General features: G+C 45.0%; 2 protein-coding genes across 8 annotated transcripts in view; one reads left to right on the top strand and one right to left on the bottom strand.

Annotated features, from left to right (window-relative positions):
• Nucleotides 1–11,722, bottom strand: part of GNAT2 (G protein subunit alpha transducin 2) — a 31,072-nt gene extending 19,350 nt beyond the window's left edge. The window contains exon 1 of one of the 4 annotated variants that reach the window (XM_083617861.1): nt 11,176–11,722. The gene's annotated coding sequence lies outside the window, so the exon portion shown is untranslated. Of the gene's footprint in view, nt 1–3,808; nt 3,857–11,034 lie in introns of those variants that run through there. The other 3 variants (XM_083617859.1, XM_083617860.1, XM_083617858.1) reach the window with 3 other exon arrangements.
• AMPD2 (adenosine monophosphate deaminase 2) overlaps nt 10,592–17,721 on the top strand; it is a 53,690-nt gene continuing 46,560 nt past the window's right edge. The window contains exon 1 of one of the 4 annotated variants that reach the window (XM_083617792.1): nt 10,592–11,074. In XM_083617792.1, the coding sequence (XP_083473918.1) occupies nt 11,065–11,074 (10 nt within the window). In that variant the 5' untranslated portion in view covers nt 10,592–11,064. Of the gene's footprint in view, nt 11,075–11,809; nt 13,182–17,721 lie in introns of those variants that run through there. The other 3 variants (XM_083617794.1, XM_083617791.1, XM_083617793.1) reach the window with 3 other exon arrangements.

Raw genomic sequence — 17,721 nt, 5'->3', positions numbered from 1 at the left:
TGACCTGGGAAATCCAATTATAAAAGCCCAAGATGGCAAAGATTAATGACTGGCAAAGCAGAACATTGAACCCAAGCTGTGGGGCCGTGTGGTATAGGGGAAGATGCTTATGCAACACGAGGATGTAACATAGCAGCTCCCCAGTGAGAAGAGGCTACGACGTTTGGGGATTTTTAGTTTAGAAAAATAGGTGAGTGAGGGGCAGGCGACAGGAAGGATAGTGTATAAAGTGGTACTTGGTACAGAGAAAATGGATGTGGATGAGCATTCCTCCCTCTGTTATAATATTGGAACCTGAGGCCATCCAATTAAGTTGAATGTGAGGAGATTCAGGACAGATAAAAGGACATCATTAAAACTATGGAGTTCGCCCCCCCCACAACGTGTAAGGATGACCACCAACTTCTTTTTTTTTAATAAGATATTTATTAAAGTTTTAAAAGTTTATATAAAATAGAAAAAACAAAAAACAGAAACAGTAAAAATACATACAAACACATACAACAACAAGTATAATTTCAATCCCTTATATTCATAAAACTTACTTTCCCGGCCTCCTCATACCTCCCCTTTCTGTATTCCAATCTCTAATTAATTCAATTCAGCAAATCCTTCCCCTAATTTCTGTATAATTTTTTAACCTTTCTTTTCTTGATTACATAATCATTACAGCTTATAACCACTTAATTTCTGAATCAACATCGTTCTAACATTCAATAATTTTACAATGTTTCTTAAGATAGTCCTTAAATTTCTTCCAATCTTCTTCCGCTGTCTCTTTTCCCTGGTCTCGGATTCTGCCGGTCATTTCTGCCAGTCCCATATAATCTATAACCTTCATCTGCCATTCTTCCACGGTGGGTAGATCTTCTGTCTTCCAATACTTTGCGATGAGTATTCTTGCTGCTGTTGTGGCATACATAAAAAATGTTCTGTCCTTCTTTGACACCAATTGGCTGACCATGCCCAGGAGAAAGGCCTCTGGTTTCTTCAGGAAGGTATATTTAAATACCTTTTTCATTTCATTATAAATCACTTCCCAGAAAGCCTGATGACCACCAACTTCAATGGGATATGACATGAAAAATAAGGCTATCAATGGCTGTGGGTCATGATAGCTCTGTATTCTACTTTCAATATTGGAGGTGCATGTTTCTCAATAGCTGCTGCCAAGGAACACAAGTGGGAGTGAGCTATTCCACTCCTGCTGCTTCTGAGCTTCCTTTTCACATCTGGTTGGCCACTGTGTGAAACAAAAGGCCTGCCTTCGATGGGCCTTTGTTCTGATCGAACAGGGCTCTTCTTAGGATTGGATGCTAACAGCTCTCTCTACCTACGTACTAGGCAAAGATTCCTAATTCCCAAAGGAGGCCTCATAGTCAGCTTGGAGGCCTGTTGGGGGATTAATTAATAAACTAATAGTTATTATTCATTGAATTTATATTCCAAATGCTCAGAGCTGATCATCACCGTCAGTTTATTTGTATGCTATTTTCTCAAAAAATCGTGCCCAAAGTGGTTCATAACATATTGGGTGAACAAATATAGCCATTCTCTCTCTCTCTCTCTCTCTCTCTCTCTCTCTCTCACACACACACACACACACACACACATACACAATTAGAAATATAACACTAATAAATAATTACCAAAAAATCAATCCACACAAGTTTGTATAAAATAATACAAATGAACTAACCTAATTTAACAGCTTAAAACTAACCAGAAATTTAAAAAGTAGTATACAAAGCACCCACACACTCCAGATGGATCTTTTCCCAATAGTTTGGACCCAATCTGATGGGGAAGGTGGCTTAAGAATTTGTTGAGGCCCAAATGTACAAGCTAGTCTCATTTTGGCAGCTGCAACCCAGTAAACTTAATAACATTTATCCCCAACAGGTGCCGCCCAGGGACTGACCATGGAGATGGCATCGCTGAAATGCATGTGTAATTAGATGCAGCTATTTCTGTTCCTTTACTGCTCTTCTCCCCCACACAGTCAGGAAGAGTACAGAATTCTGACACTAGTATTCTCTCGCTCACCAAGGAAAAGGTGGCAGAGCTTCCTCCCTCCCAATAGGCTGGGAATAGCAGGAGGACCATGCCTATGCAACAACATCTTCAAGGAATGCTTTGGTGCTTTTCACATGAACTGCCCCATAGGCCTGGCTTTGCCATCATCAGAGCTTGTGAAAATGTGAGGTGACCCCCCCCCACACACACAGTGGCACAATGGCCAAAATAGATGCGCTGCTCAGCATATTAGGGGAAGATGGTGGGCTTCTGGGTTTTGTTTGTTTTTCTGTTTGCATAGAGGAAAGGAAACGAACACACGTCTCAGTCCTAGAAGCAACCATCGGCCATTGAAACAGGGTGGGGTATATCCTTTGTGCACAGTTGTGTTTCTGGGCATTAGGGCTGGGATAAATGAAGAACAAAATGCACTCCTCTCTTTCCTTTTTCCTCTGTGCAGCCCTGGCTCTTCTGAGGAATAAGATAATTCACTGAGGTGGGGAACGAGTGAGTTTAATCCTTAAGTGCTGGCAAGCAGAATCGCACCCGCTAATCATGCTTCTCTCCATCCTGCTACTTAAGCTCTTTAAACTGCTGGCTTTGCTCACAAAATCCTCCCCCCCTCCTGCAGCAAACTCCTACATCTTGGGAGGTTTGCAGTTCTAGAAGGATCAGGAGATCTCTGTGCGCACTCTCTCTGTGTGTGATGGGCCGATGCCTGTTGGAGGAGGCCTTCTTAATGCTCCCAGTCTGATAACCCCACTGACAGGTGTTCTCCCCAGCCACTTTCCCCACAGCCCTGTACTCCTGCCCCCCTTCTGTTACATACCCTCCTAACATTTCTTAGATGAAAATAGGGACATTCTGTCCTACGTCAGGAAGCCTCATTCTCACTGAACACATTGTCTGTCTGTCGTTCTGTCTGTCAGTCATTGAATCTTATTTTCAATTAATTGGATGCATGCCCTGGAAGGTGATTTGGCTGAGCACTTACAAATGCACAGCTGATGTCCACTTATTTCATAGAACCTTTGTGTTAATGGAGTCTGAGTATATGGTGCCAATTGACTAGTACGGTATAACTGAATACTAGCAGCCTCATACCCGGCATTACTCAGGAATTCTAAGAAACCAAAAGGTCATTGCAGTTTTGAAATCAGTCCTTAAAACCCACACAGTTTTGAAAGGTTCATGCTGCCATCTCGATTCAAAACACCATCCAATTGTATCCGGGGTATAAATTTTGTTGTTGTTGTCGTTGTCCAAACACAGACAAAAGCCTGTTCCTTGATCTCAGTTCAGGAATAATCGTGCAAAATCTGGTTACACTATCTTAAGAGGTGCACAACAAATAACTTTCTAAAATACTGTAGATAGATAATAAAACGTTTGCTTTTAATCTTAAGTAGTTATAGGAAGAAGGGCATGTTTATAAGATAGATCAGAGAGGCTAGGGAATGGAGCCACATGAGCCATAAGCTTTAGGATTACTATATTGGAAAAAGTGAGGGATTTCTTCCACATTAAGCCAGGCTTCCCCAACCTGGTGCCCTTCATATGTTTTTGGCTGCAAATTGCAGAGCATGCTGCCCGGGACTGATGGGAGTTATAGTCCAAAACAGATGGGTGCCCACCTGTATCTAAAGGCATATTGTGTTGCTTCAGCAACACACAGATCTTCCTTTCTGAATCAGGAAAAAGATAGTAATATGATGTGTATCCCATCTGGGATTCTACAGTTTCATTATAGCTCCTGTATATTCCAGTCGCCATTCAGTTATTGTTATATTACCTGCTCCCCTGGTTTTGCTGTAGAGTCAGTCTGTCACCAGGCCTTGAGAACAGCCACATGTTGGTGAGCATGTGGAATTCCCTTTGCTCGGAGCTGGCGTTCTAAAAATACTCCGTTCTCGGTCCAAGGATTAAAGTGATTTCACAAAGCAATTGCCTGAAACAGGTTTCTAATCCTGACACTGAAATTTGTTTGTCTTAATTTATGGACCTTGCTTAGCCTCCTGTGATTTCTGTGAGGGGCGGAGACCGAAATAGGTGAGGAGAAAATAACTAATAGCAGTAAACACACGAAGGCAGATGGAGCATTAGAGTGGAGTTGTGTGGTTGTGAAGCCTCCTAAATATGTGGATGAAAAATTAAAATTAATAAATATCTTAACTGTGAATAATAATAATAATAATAATAATAATAATAATAATAATAATACTTTATTATTTATACCCCGCCCATCTGGCTGGGTTTCTCCAGCCACTCTGCATGGCTCCCAGCAGAGTACAGTGTTACCTCAGGTTAAGTACTTAATTCGCTCCGGAGGTCCGTACTTAACCTGAAACTGTTCTGAACCTAAAGCACCACTTTAGCTAATGGGGCCTCCTGCTGCTGCCGCGCCGCCAGAGCACGATTTCTGTTCTCATCCTGAAGCAAAGTTCTTAACTTGAAGCACTATTTCTGGGTTAGTGGAGTCTGTAACCTGAAGCGTATGTAACCTGAAGCATATGTAACCTGAGGTACCACTGTAATAATAATAATAATAATAATAATAATAATAATAATAATAATGTGATAAAACATCAAACATTAAAACAGCTTCCCTAAACAGGGTTGCCTTCATATATCTTCTAAAAGTCAGATAGTTCTTTATTTCCTTGACATCTGATGGGAGGGCGTTCCACAGGGTGGGCACCACCACTGAGAAGGCCCTCTGCCTGGTTCCCTGTAACCTCACATCTCGCAGTGACAGAACTGCCAGAAGGCCCTCAGAGCTGGACCTCAGTGTCCGGGCTGAACGATAGGGGTGGAGACGCTCCTTCAGGTATACTGGGTGGAGGCCGTTTACTGCTTTAAAGGTCAGCACCAGCACTTTGAATTGTGCCTGGAAATGTACTGGGAGCCAATGTAGGTCTTTCAGGACCGGTGTTATGTAGTCTCGGCAGCCACTCCCAGTCACTAGTCTAGCTGCTGCATTCTGGATTAGTTGTAGTTTAAAGGTCACCTTCGAAGTCTGTACCAACAGTCCTCTGTTTTGAAGGGCAGTCAAGAGGACAGCCCTCTATTTGAGGGTGTCCCAAGTCTGGTTTAAAGAGAAGGAATGAAAAGGGAGAGCAGAAGTTGCCCATCAACAGTTAGCATCTCCTGGTCATCAGACGAAACAGGCACAGGGTGTCTTCCCCATTACGACAAGAAGTATTGTATTTTTATTTAAATTATAGTAATTATTTTTAAATTTGCACATATACTTAAACATTACCATATGCAAATATTATACAGATTGGGGTCTTCTTTTTTTAAAGGATGCATATCTTCTTCTTTTTGGTGGTGCAGAACTCAAATTGTCCTTGAAATGTTTATCAGCCAGGTCGTAGCTCAAGTTGATGGGAGAGACCTCTTTCATTGGCTATTTGCCCTGATACCTAAAAATGGAACCTCACTAATTGGAGGGAAGACTGCTGCGTGCCGGGTGTCTCAGAAGATGATGCTGTGAATAGTAATATTTGCATCTGCAAATGCATTTCTGTATCTTAATTGTCAAGATTCGGTCAAAAGGGTTCCACACCATAAAGAGTCTTTCCTTAAGATCTGCTGAATTCAGTTGGACTTACTCAGTGGCGGACTTTGGGCTCTCAAATGTCAACAGTGCCCTGTGCAACACTAACATTTGGTACCCCCCCACTCTTCGTACTCCATTCTACATAACTGTTGCATTGGCCCCTGTGGCCAGCATGGCCGGACTGGTCAAGCTACCCTAAAACTGCCTCTGACCTACTCCAATGTGATGTGCACTGGATTGCCAACTTATTCAACAGTTTTGTACCTTATCCTTTACAAATGTTTCCTGAGTTTATGAAGTTTGTGGGAGGAGCGAATACATTTTATTTTATTCTCTTTGTTTTCTAAATTACTCCTCCTTTGGGCTGGGAACTCGAGCAGAGGCATACCTAGTCTCCCTTGTAGCTTTGCCTAGGAGCTACATAGCAACCTTACCACATTTGCTGCAGATGTTTATATACATACACACAGAGGGAGAGGGATCTTCCACAACATTATTGCTCAATATAAACTTTCCAGTCATGAGGAGACAAACCACTAAGGGGACAAGTGTCACTTCAGGCAAGGTCTTTCCTGAATCTCAACAGTAAGGAGCCATTCCATTCCAAAACAACAGTTCTCCTCATCTCCCACCTACCCCATATCCTCCTCTTCCTCCTCTTTAAGAAGATTGGCAATCCTTTCCTCCATCCCTCTCCAAAGCATCCTTTTCTAGAGGATTATTTGCCAGTCCCTGTGCTTCCATGCAAACATGCAGCCACACAGTGTCCCTTCCTGCGTCTTCGTATGGCAGCTCTGCCCAGTGGTGCCAACTTGAATAAAATACTTATCAATTACAAGATACACACACACACACCATTTGATTGATTACAAGACATGGCACATAAGCCTAGGTGCATGAGTAGTGAATGGGTGTGTTGTAAGATTTTATCACTCTACAAATGCAGTGCTCCAGTTAATCATGTCTTCCTAGGTAGATGCTTCAAGGAAATACCCTCTAGCCCCGACTGGTGGTTAACCTTATGCAAGAGAACCTACGAATTGCTAGCTATCTGCAGGGATGAGTCTGTATTCCTCATTTTCCAATGAAAGGTAGAGTGCATAAAGGTGAAAGATGCAGAAGCAGGAAATGAACAAATATGTTCTTTCTTAATAGCAGCCAAAGTTTTAATTGCACAGAACTTTTGAAAGGCAGAAGCCCCAGCAATGAAAGAAGGGAAGATATTGGAAGTAGCTGTAGATCAAACTAGCAAAGCTAATTTATTGGATTAAAAAAGGGTAGTAGAATCAAGGAGGTTTTGAGACAAATTATTTTGAAAATATAAAAATCATTATAACGGCAATATAGGTTGAGGGAATTTTAACTGGACAAAATTAATAAACACCGCAGGGGTCCCTTTACCTTTACCTTTTTAAGAACTGATATTATATTTGTGGATGTAAAATGTGATGTACAGTACTTAAAAGCTACTTGACAGAAATGTCTTCTCCTGTGCATGAAATTGAGAATGTGAGCATATTGAAAATGTATGACCGGTAATATTTTGAATTTATATTGAAATAAATGAAAACACAAAAAGGTGGCAACCGGCCAAAGAAGCATTTGAGCTCTTGGCTGGTCTGGTTTGCTGACCAGGACAGGGTTAATCCTCCCCCTCTTATTTGAAGGCAAGCAGAACTGGTTGCACCTGTGATGCAATGCAGCACATATTTTGCAACCTCCTGACCATGAAACTGATGCTAAATTAATTTTCCTTTAGCTTTGTACCTTACTGTCCAGATCTGATAAGATTTGCTGGAGCCAATCAGAACCAGTGTTGAGAACAACATTCTGAACAATAGGATCTTCGCTAGAACAGAGAAAGTGTGCTAGTGCCTTTTAAGTTCACCTGTAGCTTGAAAAACAGAAAGATTTGTGCTTCCCCTATCTGACATGCTCTTTTGAGGACTATGAGTCCTGGTATTCTTAAGTGCATAACGAGGAGGGTGCGATAAAGCACAATAATAACAACTGGAGACATTTATTCTAGTGAGAAGAACAGTGCTGTTTGTAGGAGTTAGAGGGTACCATTTTTTAAAAACAGACATTCATTTTATAGATTTATTTTTATTTATTAAATTTCTGTACCACCCTTCATCCAAGGATCACAGGGAGATTCACAACATAAAAATACATAACAAGCAAAAACAATATCCCACCCACAAACATAAATGCTTGGGCTGACAGAACAACTGCCTTAGCATGGTGCTGAATTCCACCGGTAGATTTCCAGATTAGTGCCAAAATACATAGGTCCTAGTTCACACATGTACATGGGACAAGAGTGGTTCAGCCACGCACAGCAGTTTTTGTATACTACAGAGGTGGGAAAACTTTTTGGTCTAATGGGCCAGATATTTATCTATCCCAACTCAGCGGGCCAACTCCTGTTAAAGTTGGCCCTTGGTTGTGAAGGTGGTAGGGGGTAGAGACACTGCCCAAGTTTTGTGCTTTCCGCAGTGGAATCTCTACCTTCCCCTCACCGAATGTTGTGTTTGACATCAGGGGTAGAACAGGTAGGTGTGGTTTCAGGAAAAGGGCATGAATGGGGCCAAATGGGGACCATTAATGGGCCAAGTCTGACCCGCAGGCCAGAGGTACCTCACCATGTGTAAACCTGCATGGGAAATATCCTTTTGGATGACATTTTTCTGGCCTTTTAAAGTAAAAAATAACCTTCAAAGCAAACTGGTCTATTTATGTTTGCAGCTATGTTGGTCCATTAGTAAGTTTAAAAAAACAGGAAAGGACACATTAACTTGCTTAGGACCAATCAAAAGATTATAAAATAGTCAGGAAGCTCTGTAGCACTTTCTGAGGCTGGATGTTTAAAAATAGCAAAAAACAAACAAAACAAAACAAAACAAAACAAAACAGGCATAATGGAAAACACCTAAGGTGAGCCATTATGCAATTCGAGAAATGTGGAAAATGTTATTTCAGAATGAAAATAGAAACTTTTATTTCATGACTCATGAGACTGTGGTATGCTGTGTTACAAGTTTTTCTAGGGCTTACAAAAAATGAGGTCCGCAGAAAGTCAGCTGACGAGGGGCACAGCATATGTGGAAATTGTTTAGTTTGGTTGTGTATTTTTAAAAATGTGTTATTGTTTATGACAACTTATGTTGTAGTCATGCATTTTTTTCATGTTGTAAGCCGCCTCGAGCATGGTTTGAACTGTGGAAAGGTGGCATACAAATAAATTATGTATGTATGTAGGACAAATATATTAGAGTGACATTCAACCAAATTTTACTCCGAGTATCTGAGGGACAGTAGATCCACTGAAATTCATGAACAAAATTATTCATTTCAATATATCTACTCTGCATAAAACTTACGTTGACTACTATCCTTAAACCCCAGATTGTATGTTGTACAGTATAACTTTTGATAATATTCACTGTGACATGCATGATTTAGGGAGCGCTGCAGAGCAATTCACACGCTGTGTGAATGCCTGCACAAGATGTGGAGAACACTGGGTTATGAGGCCAAGGATTACTAGGAAACACAAAGATACAAATTCTTTTTTCCCCTATGAAAGAAAGAAAATGCCCACATGAGTAAACATGCAAGTTTTATGAAAACTAAAAGTGCAAAACATTTTTAAATGAAACCAGATGCTATTGTGTTTATTACATTTTAATGCCAAAGCTGTATCTGTGATTTCATTACTTGGTCACTCTCCCATGGAATCTTTATTGTCCTTGATATCATTGAATAAATATTAATTATTGTCTAAATACAAGGGATTTATTTCTAAGTATGATTATGATTGCAGCTTGATTCTGCCTTTGTTTGGGGTTGTACATGTCCTCTAAATCCCTCCCCATTCCCTTCTTTCATTTGGTACTCTGGGGCAAGAGGACAGTAATCCAGGTGATATGTTAAACAAGACTTGTTGTTCTGGATTAATTCAGAATGAAAAGGAGCTGTTATTCAAGATGAATGATGTCCCTATGACTAAAAGGGAAGGGCACCAACACGTAATTTATCACAACACTAACTCCACTTTTTTAAAAATGCCAGGAAACTTTGCTGTTGAGAAGCCCTGCCGGGGAGGACTGCACACTTCACTTTCCGGAGGGACAGCGGTTTGTTGCAGCAAAAACAACAGAGTCTCGTGGCACTTTAAAAGATCAACGAACTTATTCTGGCATTAGCTCAGAAGCCACCTCATCAGATGTGTGAAGTGTTACCCAGAGTCACAGTTTATATATACAAATGGTGAAGGGATTCTGAACTGCGAGGTCAGACGAAAATGAAATGCGGCAAGTACAGAAGGGAATCTAACACTGGCGATTGGGTAAACCGTTGTTGATGATAAATCAGGCATCCTGGCACTGGATGAGCTAATGAATAAATAAAGTGTGTGTGCACGTGACTGAACTTTATCCTGACTCAAGTCACAGTTGTTATCGCAGAACCTCTCAAAGAACTGCAATTCGGCGCTTTCAGGTCGCAGTTTCCCTTCTCAATTCCTTCGTTCAGGAGGTCAGTTTCAAGAGGCACACACCATGCATTGTGTTAAGTTGTGGGGGAACATATCAGACAACAAAGCGATTCTTAAAACAGCTCTTGTTTATTCACAGGCCAGAACAGAACTGAAGGGTTCAGCCAGCCTGCTTATACAGAGCGCCACTAGAACACAACAGTAACCATTTTCTGTAACTATCCAATCACTGAACGTCACTTTCAAACCCTTATTTGCATATGTGGACCTGAGTGAAAACTATCTACAGTAACCCCCTGCTGGCCCAGGGTGAGAACTTCAGTACATAAGACCTTGGAAGGGCAGCACTTCCCCCCAAAGAACCCCGGGAACTGTAGTTGGCCAAGGGTGGCTGGGAGATGTAGCGCTTTGAGGGAGAAACTACAGTTCCCAGGATTCTTTGTGCGTGTGTGTGTGGGGGGGGGGGAATGTGGCACATTTCGCGCCCTTTCTTGAGGCGCGGCTGACTTCTAGTTACACCGCCGCGAGATGGCGGCACTTCCACAAGCCGGATGAAACTCCTTTGTTCGGCGCCGCCGCCGGCGCCGGCCACAGGGCGGGGCTTGGGCCGCCCTACCTGTGCGCCACGATTTGATTTTGCAATGCCGGCATGCCCAGTGGGTGTAGCATCTTCACTTCTGCTCTTATATAATGCGGCTGCTTCTCCTCGGGGCCAGTGACAGCAGCACCTTCCCCGCCAGCACTCGGCCGCCCTGAAGCCCTCAGCCGGGCCAAAGTAGTTCCTCGGGCGGACCTCTCAGAAAGAAGCCGAGCACTTGCTCCGGGGTGGGACTTTGGGCCAGGAAGTGCTCGCGAAACGCCCCCGCTCCCAGGGGTTGCCAGGGACCGGCTTCCTCTCCAGCTGCGGGGCGGCGGCGGCGGCTCGGCAAGAGGAGACCCCCCCCTCCGTTTCCGGTACCTGCCGCCCGACGCCTCCGCAAGGGCCGCGATGGCTTCAGGTAGGACGACGCCTTCGCCGTGGCAAAGCGCGGTCTTTTCCGCGCCGCCGTCAAAGCACGAACCGCGAACTGCTGCCCCGCAGACCCTCCTCCTTCCTTACCGCGCAGCCCGAAACTTCATCGGGCCGTGCCTGAAGGAAAGCGGGAGCGGAGGGTGAAGGCGGCCGGAGCCAGAGGAGCTCCGGGGGGCGCCCGTGCCCCACCAGTTACCCAGCCCAGTAACGCGGGCGGCTGGGTGTGGGAGGAGGTTCAGATCTCCAGGGCGGAGCCGGTTCCAGGCGAAAGAGCTGGAAAGTTTTGTGTGTGTAAAAAGCGGATGTAGCGAGCCGAAGTCTTTCCTAGCAGATCTCTTGCGCAAGGGCAGACGTTTAAAGGCGCCTTGAAGCAGGGTCGCTTGGCCAGAGTTTGGGGTGAAGGCGACGGCTACCGTCCGTTGCGCTCGCGGGGGAATAATCGTAGTTACCCGGGAACTCGCTTCAAGTTCAAGGGCTGCTCCGCCGCCATTTCCCTCCTGTAACCGACTTCCCTTCCCTTCCCCCAAGCCGGCCTCTCTCGAGTGCAGCCAGGTTAGCTGCTGGGCTCCACAGAAAAATGCAAGATGTCCCCTCGAGCCAAGTTTCCCCCGCCGAGCCCCTAAATGGCACTTGCGCAACGGGCTGGTTATGCAAACTCGCCCACCCCCCCGGGCAGGGAAACCGGCTGCGATTGGCGCTCCTCGCATGCCGCTTCCATGCCCGCAACGGATCAGGGCCGGGGAGCTCTGCCGAGGATGCCGCGCCTCGGCTGCAGCAAGCGCCGCCTCCGCCCGCCGAGCTCGGTGCGGAGGGCGGCGCTCAGCATCTTCGCAGGAGCCGCCGAGCCCGGCAGGCCTCGGAGGGGGAGGAGCCAAGCGTTTCGGAATCTGGTCCATTGTGCCAAGTTGGCCTGTGTTTAAATGCGAAGGGGGGCCGTCTGCGCTCCCTGCCCTGCCATCGCCGTTTGCTTGGGCCGACGGCGTGGTCGAGGCTGGTCTTGAGGCAGACAGCTTCCGGTAGAAGCGAACTCCTGGAAAAGGGGTCTGGCTGGTTGCCTGTTGCGGAGGGAGAGGACCCGAGAGCCTATTATAGTGCACAAGCTAGCTCGAGAGACACTTGCATGTCAAATCCGTTGATTTCCATCAGTATCTTTCCATACATTTCTGTGGTCTTGTGGGAGCCAGTCGCCTCGGTTTAACCCGATTGTGTTGCCGACTTTACATTTCATTTAACCCTTTGGCGTTTTCTTCGAAACCCAGGAAGAATGCCGCAATTGCTTTTGCCCCTTGGGAACAGCAAGCCCGGTAGTGTCTAGAATCCCGTTTCTGCCATCGGGCTGATAAGATCAGGACCAAGAAGGGGCGTATGTTCGAAATCGCGTTAACACACCTCACTTTTAACAATCGGATGACTAACCGATGGTGAAATCGCCCCCTCTGTAATGCAAACTGTACTTCCAAGTAGGAGGGTGCTAGTGAGGAATGGAACCCGGGGTGGTAGTTATTCTGGATTAATTATTGCTCGTGGGGCGTGATCTCGTGTGCGTGGCCTTCACGGTGCAAGGAGCCCGAACGCCCCGCACTAGAGGCGGGGTTTGTGAGTCTGAGACTGAAGCAAGGTGGGGGGAGGGCAGCGGTCTGGGCTGCCTGCAAGGAAACCAGCCGATCCAGGGATCCCCTGGTGCCTGTTCCCTCGGAAGCAAATCCCCCCGATTCCAATGAGACCGACTCCCAAGTAACAGCGGACAGGGATCGCAGGCCTTGCCTTTCATTCAGCACCCCCACTAACGAATCGGGGAGCAGACAAGGTGCGCTCCAGCGCAGGATCCGACCTCGATCCTCGGCTTAGGAAGGCGCGGGGGGGGGGGGCGTCTTTGTCCACCCCTGGTCTGGGAGGACCACACTCCATCCATCAGCGGCAAGAGGCGTGGCCTAGCTTAGTCCCCGCCTCTTTCTTGAGCACGGCAGCAGCGCCGGTTCCGAGACTTCGGTGGAGCTTCCAGGAGGCAGCAAAAATGTCATCTGGCGCTGGGCCCCCCAAGAGCGGATCCCCGCTGAGGAAGCGGGCCAGTCTTCAGGCTCCCATCACAGGAGGTGAGCAGGGGGTGGTACTGTCTCTTTAGCCACTAGATGCTGCTATCAAAAGAGAGAGAAGCTGGGAAAATAGCAGTCCTGGAATGGAAACGATCCCTTTTCCTTCCGAGTCCAGCCCCCATTCCTTCACGCTATACTGTTTTTCGGTTATGTGTTTTTTCATCTTTAAGCAGACGATTGCTCCTTTAGGCTGTTTGTTGACCATGATAGGGAGACAAGAGCATCATCCTGTGCTTTTTTGCTCAGAAACAAGTCATGCTAAGCATGCACAGGATTGTGTGAGAATTCAGGGACCAGAGAGGCATGAAGAGTACACGCGTTTTGAGGCATAAAATGGCAAATCTTTCAAAGAGCTTCAGCATCCATGTGCCACCCTTTCTCTGTGTTGTGGAGCCCCGTTCTATTGAGTGGAGCAGAAATTTGGATAGCCAAATGCTTGGTTGTTGGGTTAGGGAGGAGGAACATCTTTGACTATCTGTACAGTGGAGACTAGAGGTGTTAGAATGCTGGATTTAAAGCTGTTGTTGATTAGGATAATATAGTTATACTCTGTGTGTTTGTTTGTTTGTTTGTTGGGTTTGGGTGTTTTGTTTTTGTTATTCTGTATACAAGCCTTTGGAAGGCAGCAATACCTGGGATTCCTTCTAATTATGTCTTAGATTTTTTATTACAACTGACATGCTAGCTGGGGGAAAGGCATTTAGATCTGCCCCCTTCCCACCAGATGCGCCAGCTAAGGGGAGGATGTTTAGATTGCCCACAAAAAACATAGTAAGAACTGTGAATTTCCTGTGTAATACAACACATCTGAAAGATATCTTGCCTCATCTTTCCTAGTTCCTTAGATTCAGGCTTACTTTTAATCACAGCTTGCCAGAAATTTGGTGTGGTGTGGTGAATGCAAAATAGTAATGCTCAATTTTCTTCTGAGCATGTGTAGAGAGCATGCCATTTCTAGTGAGCCACCTCCAGCCAGCTGGAACATGGAGTATGGCTAGGTATGTGTAAACCCTGGATCCCCTTTTCTGAGAAGTTCAGCACTGTCTGTACTTTTCCTTTCTTGGCTTCTACCTTGTTGCTTAATTTGAGGTAAGTGGGCCAGTATCTGCAGTGCTTTACAGGTTATTTGTGAGAACTGGAGAGAAGGTATATTCCCAAGTTTGACAGTTTTACTTTGAGTATGTTACCTCTTGGGTTAGATATGTCTTTTGTAGGAAGCATGGGAGTCTTTGCGCATAAAAAGCACACCCTCCTTCATGTGGGAGTACATCTGCAGTGTGTGGGTATGTAGGAACTGCAACTGCAGGATAGGGTACGTGGCATTCGCTCCTACTGAAGCAGGCTGCTGCTCCATATGGCTGTCTTTCTTGTATCCTTATGAGCTCCTGGGCTCTCTTCATTTGGAGCTATGAGTGCCCAGGAGCTGATACAGAACATACATATAGTGTAGCTGTCCAATATGTGCATACAGATTGTTGTTGATGGGTTAGATAAGCTTGTGATGTGCATAACCACAGAGGTATATATATTTGAGAATGGGAATCATGTTAATGATAAGGTGCCTGAATTGAATGGTTGTTTATTGATAAAAGAAATACATATATTTACACATTGTTTTCCTCTTTTTGTTTGTTTGTTTTATATTCCTAAAATGTTTACCATCTAGATTGCCTAGGCTTGCAAACATTGGACACTTTGGAATTATTGCAGGCACTTCATAGTCTTTCCTTTATTTAGGCCGGAGATGAGGGCCGTGAATGGGTTTTTTGCCTCAAAAAACTATACAGTAATGCTTTCCCTAAAATACAGCATTCCTAGTAGCCCGAGTCTTAATTCTTCCTGAACTGCATTCTAAGGACTCTTTTTTCTTTTACTGGCTCTTGACTGAGCATTTGTGGCCAGTACCATAATAATTAATAATGCTGTTCTAGGCTGTTCCTTTTATTCCCCACTTGTTTCTTACCATGAGGTTTTGGGCACCCAAGCGCATAATGAAAATAGCAAGAGCTTCCATTGGGGAGCACTTGCTTTGCGTGTAGAAAGTCCCAGGTTCAATCCCCAGCATCCCCTGTTAAAGCTGGGAAAGACTGTTAGTCTGAAACCCTGGGGAGCTGCCAGTCAGTGTTGACAGTATTGAGCTAGATGGACCAATGTTCTGACTTAGTGTAAGGCAGTTTCCAATGTTCCTTGGGTTTGCCTTCTATCCCCATTCCTGTAGTAAATGGACAGGATTCTCTTATCCCGATTCTATAGAATTCCTTTGGAATGTTAAGAAGACAGACTAGCCTGGAGAGCTATCCATCCCAGTGTTGCAGCTGAGGCGGCTTCATCCATTCTCCATCAGACGCTGCTGCTATTGCTACTGAAAGGAGAACAGATCTAGGATTTGTTTTTAAGAAAATCTTTGTAGCTTGCCTTTGCTGTATATTAATTAAGAAAACTCCCGATATATCATACACCAGCACATGAGGGAGTAAGCTTTGGTGTCTTCCTTTCACTGCTTATGTGATGGTGACATTAACAATCTGAGTTATCCCTCATATAAATGTAAGAAGAGGGTGCTCATCTAGTCCAGCATCCTGTTCTCACAGCGGCCAACCAGATGCTTATGGGAAGCCAACAAGCAGGACCTGAGTGTAACAGCACTCTCCTCTATTGTCACTTCCCGCAACTGGTATTCTGAGGCATGTTGCCTCTGCTAGCAGAAGTGGAACATACCCCTGATGGCTAGTAGCCATTGATAGCCTTCTCCTCCATGAAGTTGTCTAACCATTTTTTGAAAAACATCTGTATTCAGAAGTGTGTTGGGACTGGCTTCTGTCACATCGTTCTCTGTACGGTGCAGATAGTTTTTAAGGTAAAGGGACCCCTGACCATTAGGTCCAGTCGTGGCTGACTCTGGGGTTGTGGCGCTCATCTTGCTTTACTGGCTGAGGGAGCCGGCGTACAGCTTCCGGGTCATGTGGCGAGCATGACTGAGCCGCTTCTGGCAAACCAGAGCAGTGCACGGAAACGCTGTTTACCTTCCCGCCGGAGCGGTACCTATTTATCTACTTGCAGTTTGTTGTGCTTTCGAACTGCTAGGTTGGCAGGAGCAGGGGCCAAGCAACGAGAGCTCACGCCATTGCGGGGATTTGAACCGCCAACCTTCTGATCGGCAAGCCCTAGGCTCTGTGGTTTAACCCACAGCGCCACCCGCGTCCCTGCCGATAGTTTTTAAGCTGACACAAAACACTTCATTACATTACACCAGCCTGTCTGAGTGCAAATCAAATGATTTTGCCAGTGCTCTTCAGAGTGTGAGATAGTCATTGCATCTTTTTCTGCCCTACCTTTGTTTCAAGGGGTGTGTGTGTGTGTGTGTGGGCAGAATCTCTAGGCCCTTTGAGCATTTGTGGAAGTAAGCTCTGAAAGAAACAGCATGCTTCTTCCTATGTTCTCTAGTACTTGAGAGAATATCATTATTACCACATTGCAACTGGAAGTAAAACACTTCTGCACAGCCAAGACCATTGTTAAGTGACAGCGAGGCGTGCCTGGCTGCTTAGGGTGTCACATTTAAAAACAGCTCGCAAAATGCCAGACGTGATTTCAGTTATTTTCTCATCTGTAATGGTACCCTTACAATTCCAGTTTTCCCCCCTCCTCATAGGAGGAATAATGGCAGGGCTGTGTATGGTGTTGTGCACGTCTATAAAATTGTCACACAAGCACAAGATCTGATAGAAGGTGCAAATCCTGATTTGCCGATGACCTTAGTTTTCACTTTAATTTTTTAAAAAGCCTGTTTTTTTAGCCTAGGCCTGGAGACATTCCAGATGTTGCTGCACTACAGCTCCTGTCATCCCTGAGTCTGACAGCTGTCAAGGCCAAATGGAATGGTGGGAGATGGAGTCTAGCAACATCTAGAGGGTCACAGGGTCCCTATTCCTGCTTCAGGATTTCCAGTTTCAAGGAGTTGGTACTTTAGTGCCCTAAACAGCTTTGCATCATTTCCTCCTTATTTTGTTTCAATACCCTTCATTTCTCACAGCATTTCCCCCCCCATCAGTCTTCAGAAACATCATTTTGGGATTCAGACCACTGTGTTCAAACTGAGCAAAACGGTTCACATTTCCATATATTTTAATTGCAGCAGTTGGCTTTCCTAGGTTATTTTAGTGTAGAATTTGGAATCTTTTTAAAAAAAACCAACAGAAGTGCATACATCCCTTGGACGTAACTGTGTAGTAAAGTCTGTGCAGCACAACTGCTGTCCCTGTCCCCGTCCCCATGCTCAATCTTTTTTATCCATCAGTGAAACTTAATTGCATTCACTTTGGAGCAATTTGGGAATTGTCCTGTCCTTGACTTGTCCAGGATCACATAGAAACAGGGCATGGCAAAGGTTTGCATTCAAATCTGCTGAGTCTTTCACTCTAACCACTGCAGTCAGCTTTCCTTTGTTAAATGACCCACCTTTGTCCCCTAAAGCTGTGAGGTAGTGGAGCCCTGTGCATGTACGGGACAGATGGTTTTGTTGTTGCTGTTTTCCTTACTG

Source organism: Podarcis filfolensis, assembly GCF_964270895.1.
Source record: "Podarcis filfolensis genome assembly, chromosome: 6".
In the NCBI taxonomy this organism is placed as follows: Eukaryota; Metazoa; Chordata; class Lepidosauria; order Squamata; family Lacertidae; genus Podarcis; species Podarcis filfolensis.
The sequence above is the reverse complement of the archived record's forward strand: the minus strand, read 5'-3'. Positions and strand labels throughout refer to the sequence as shown.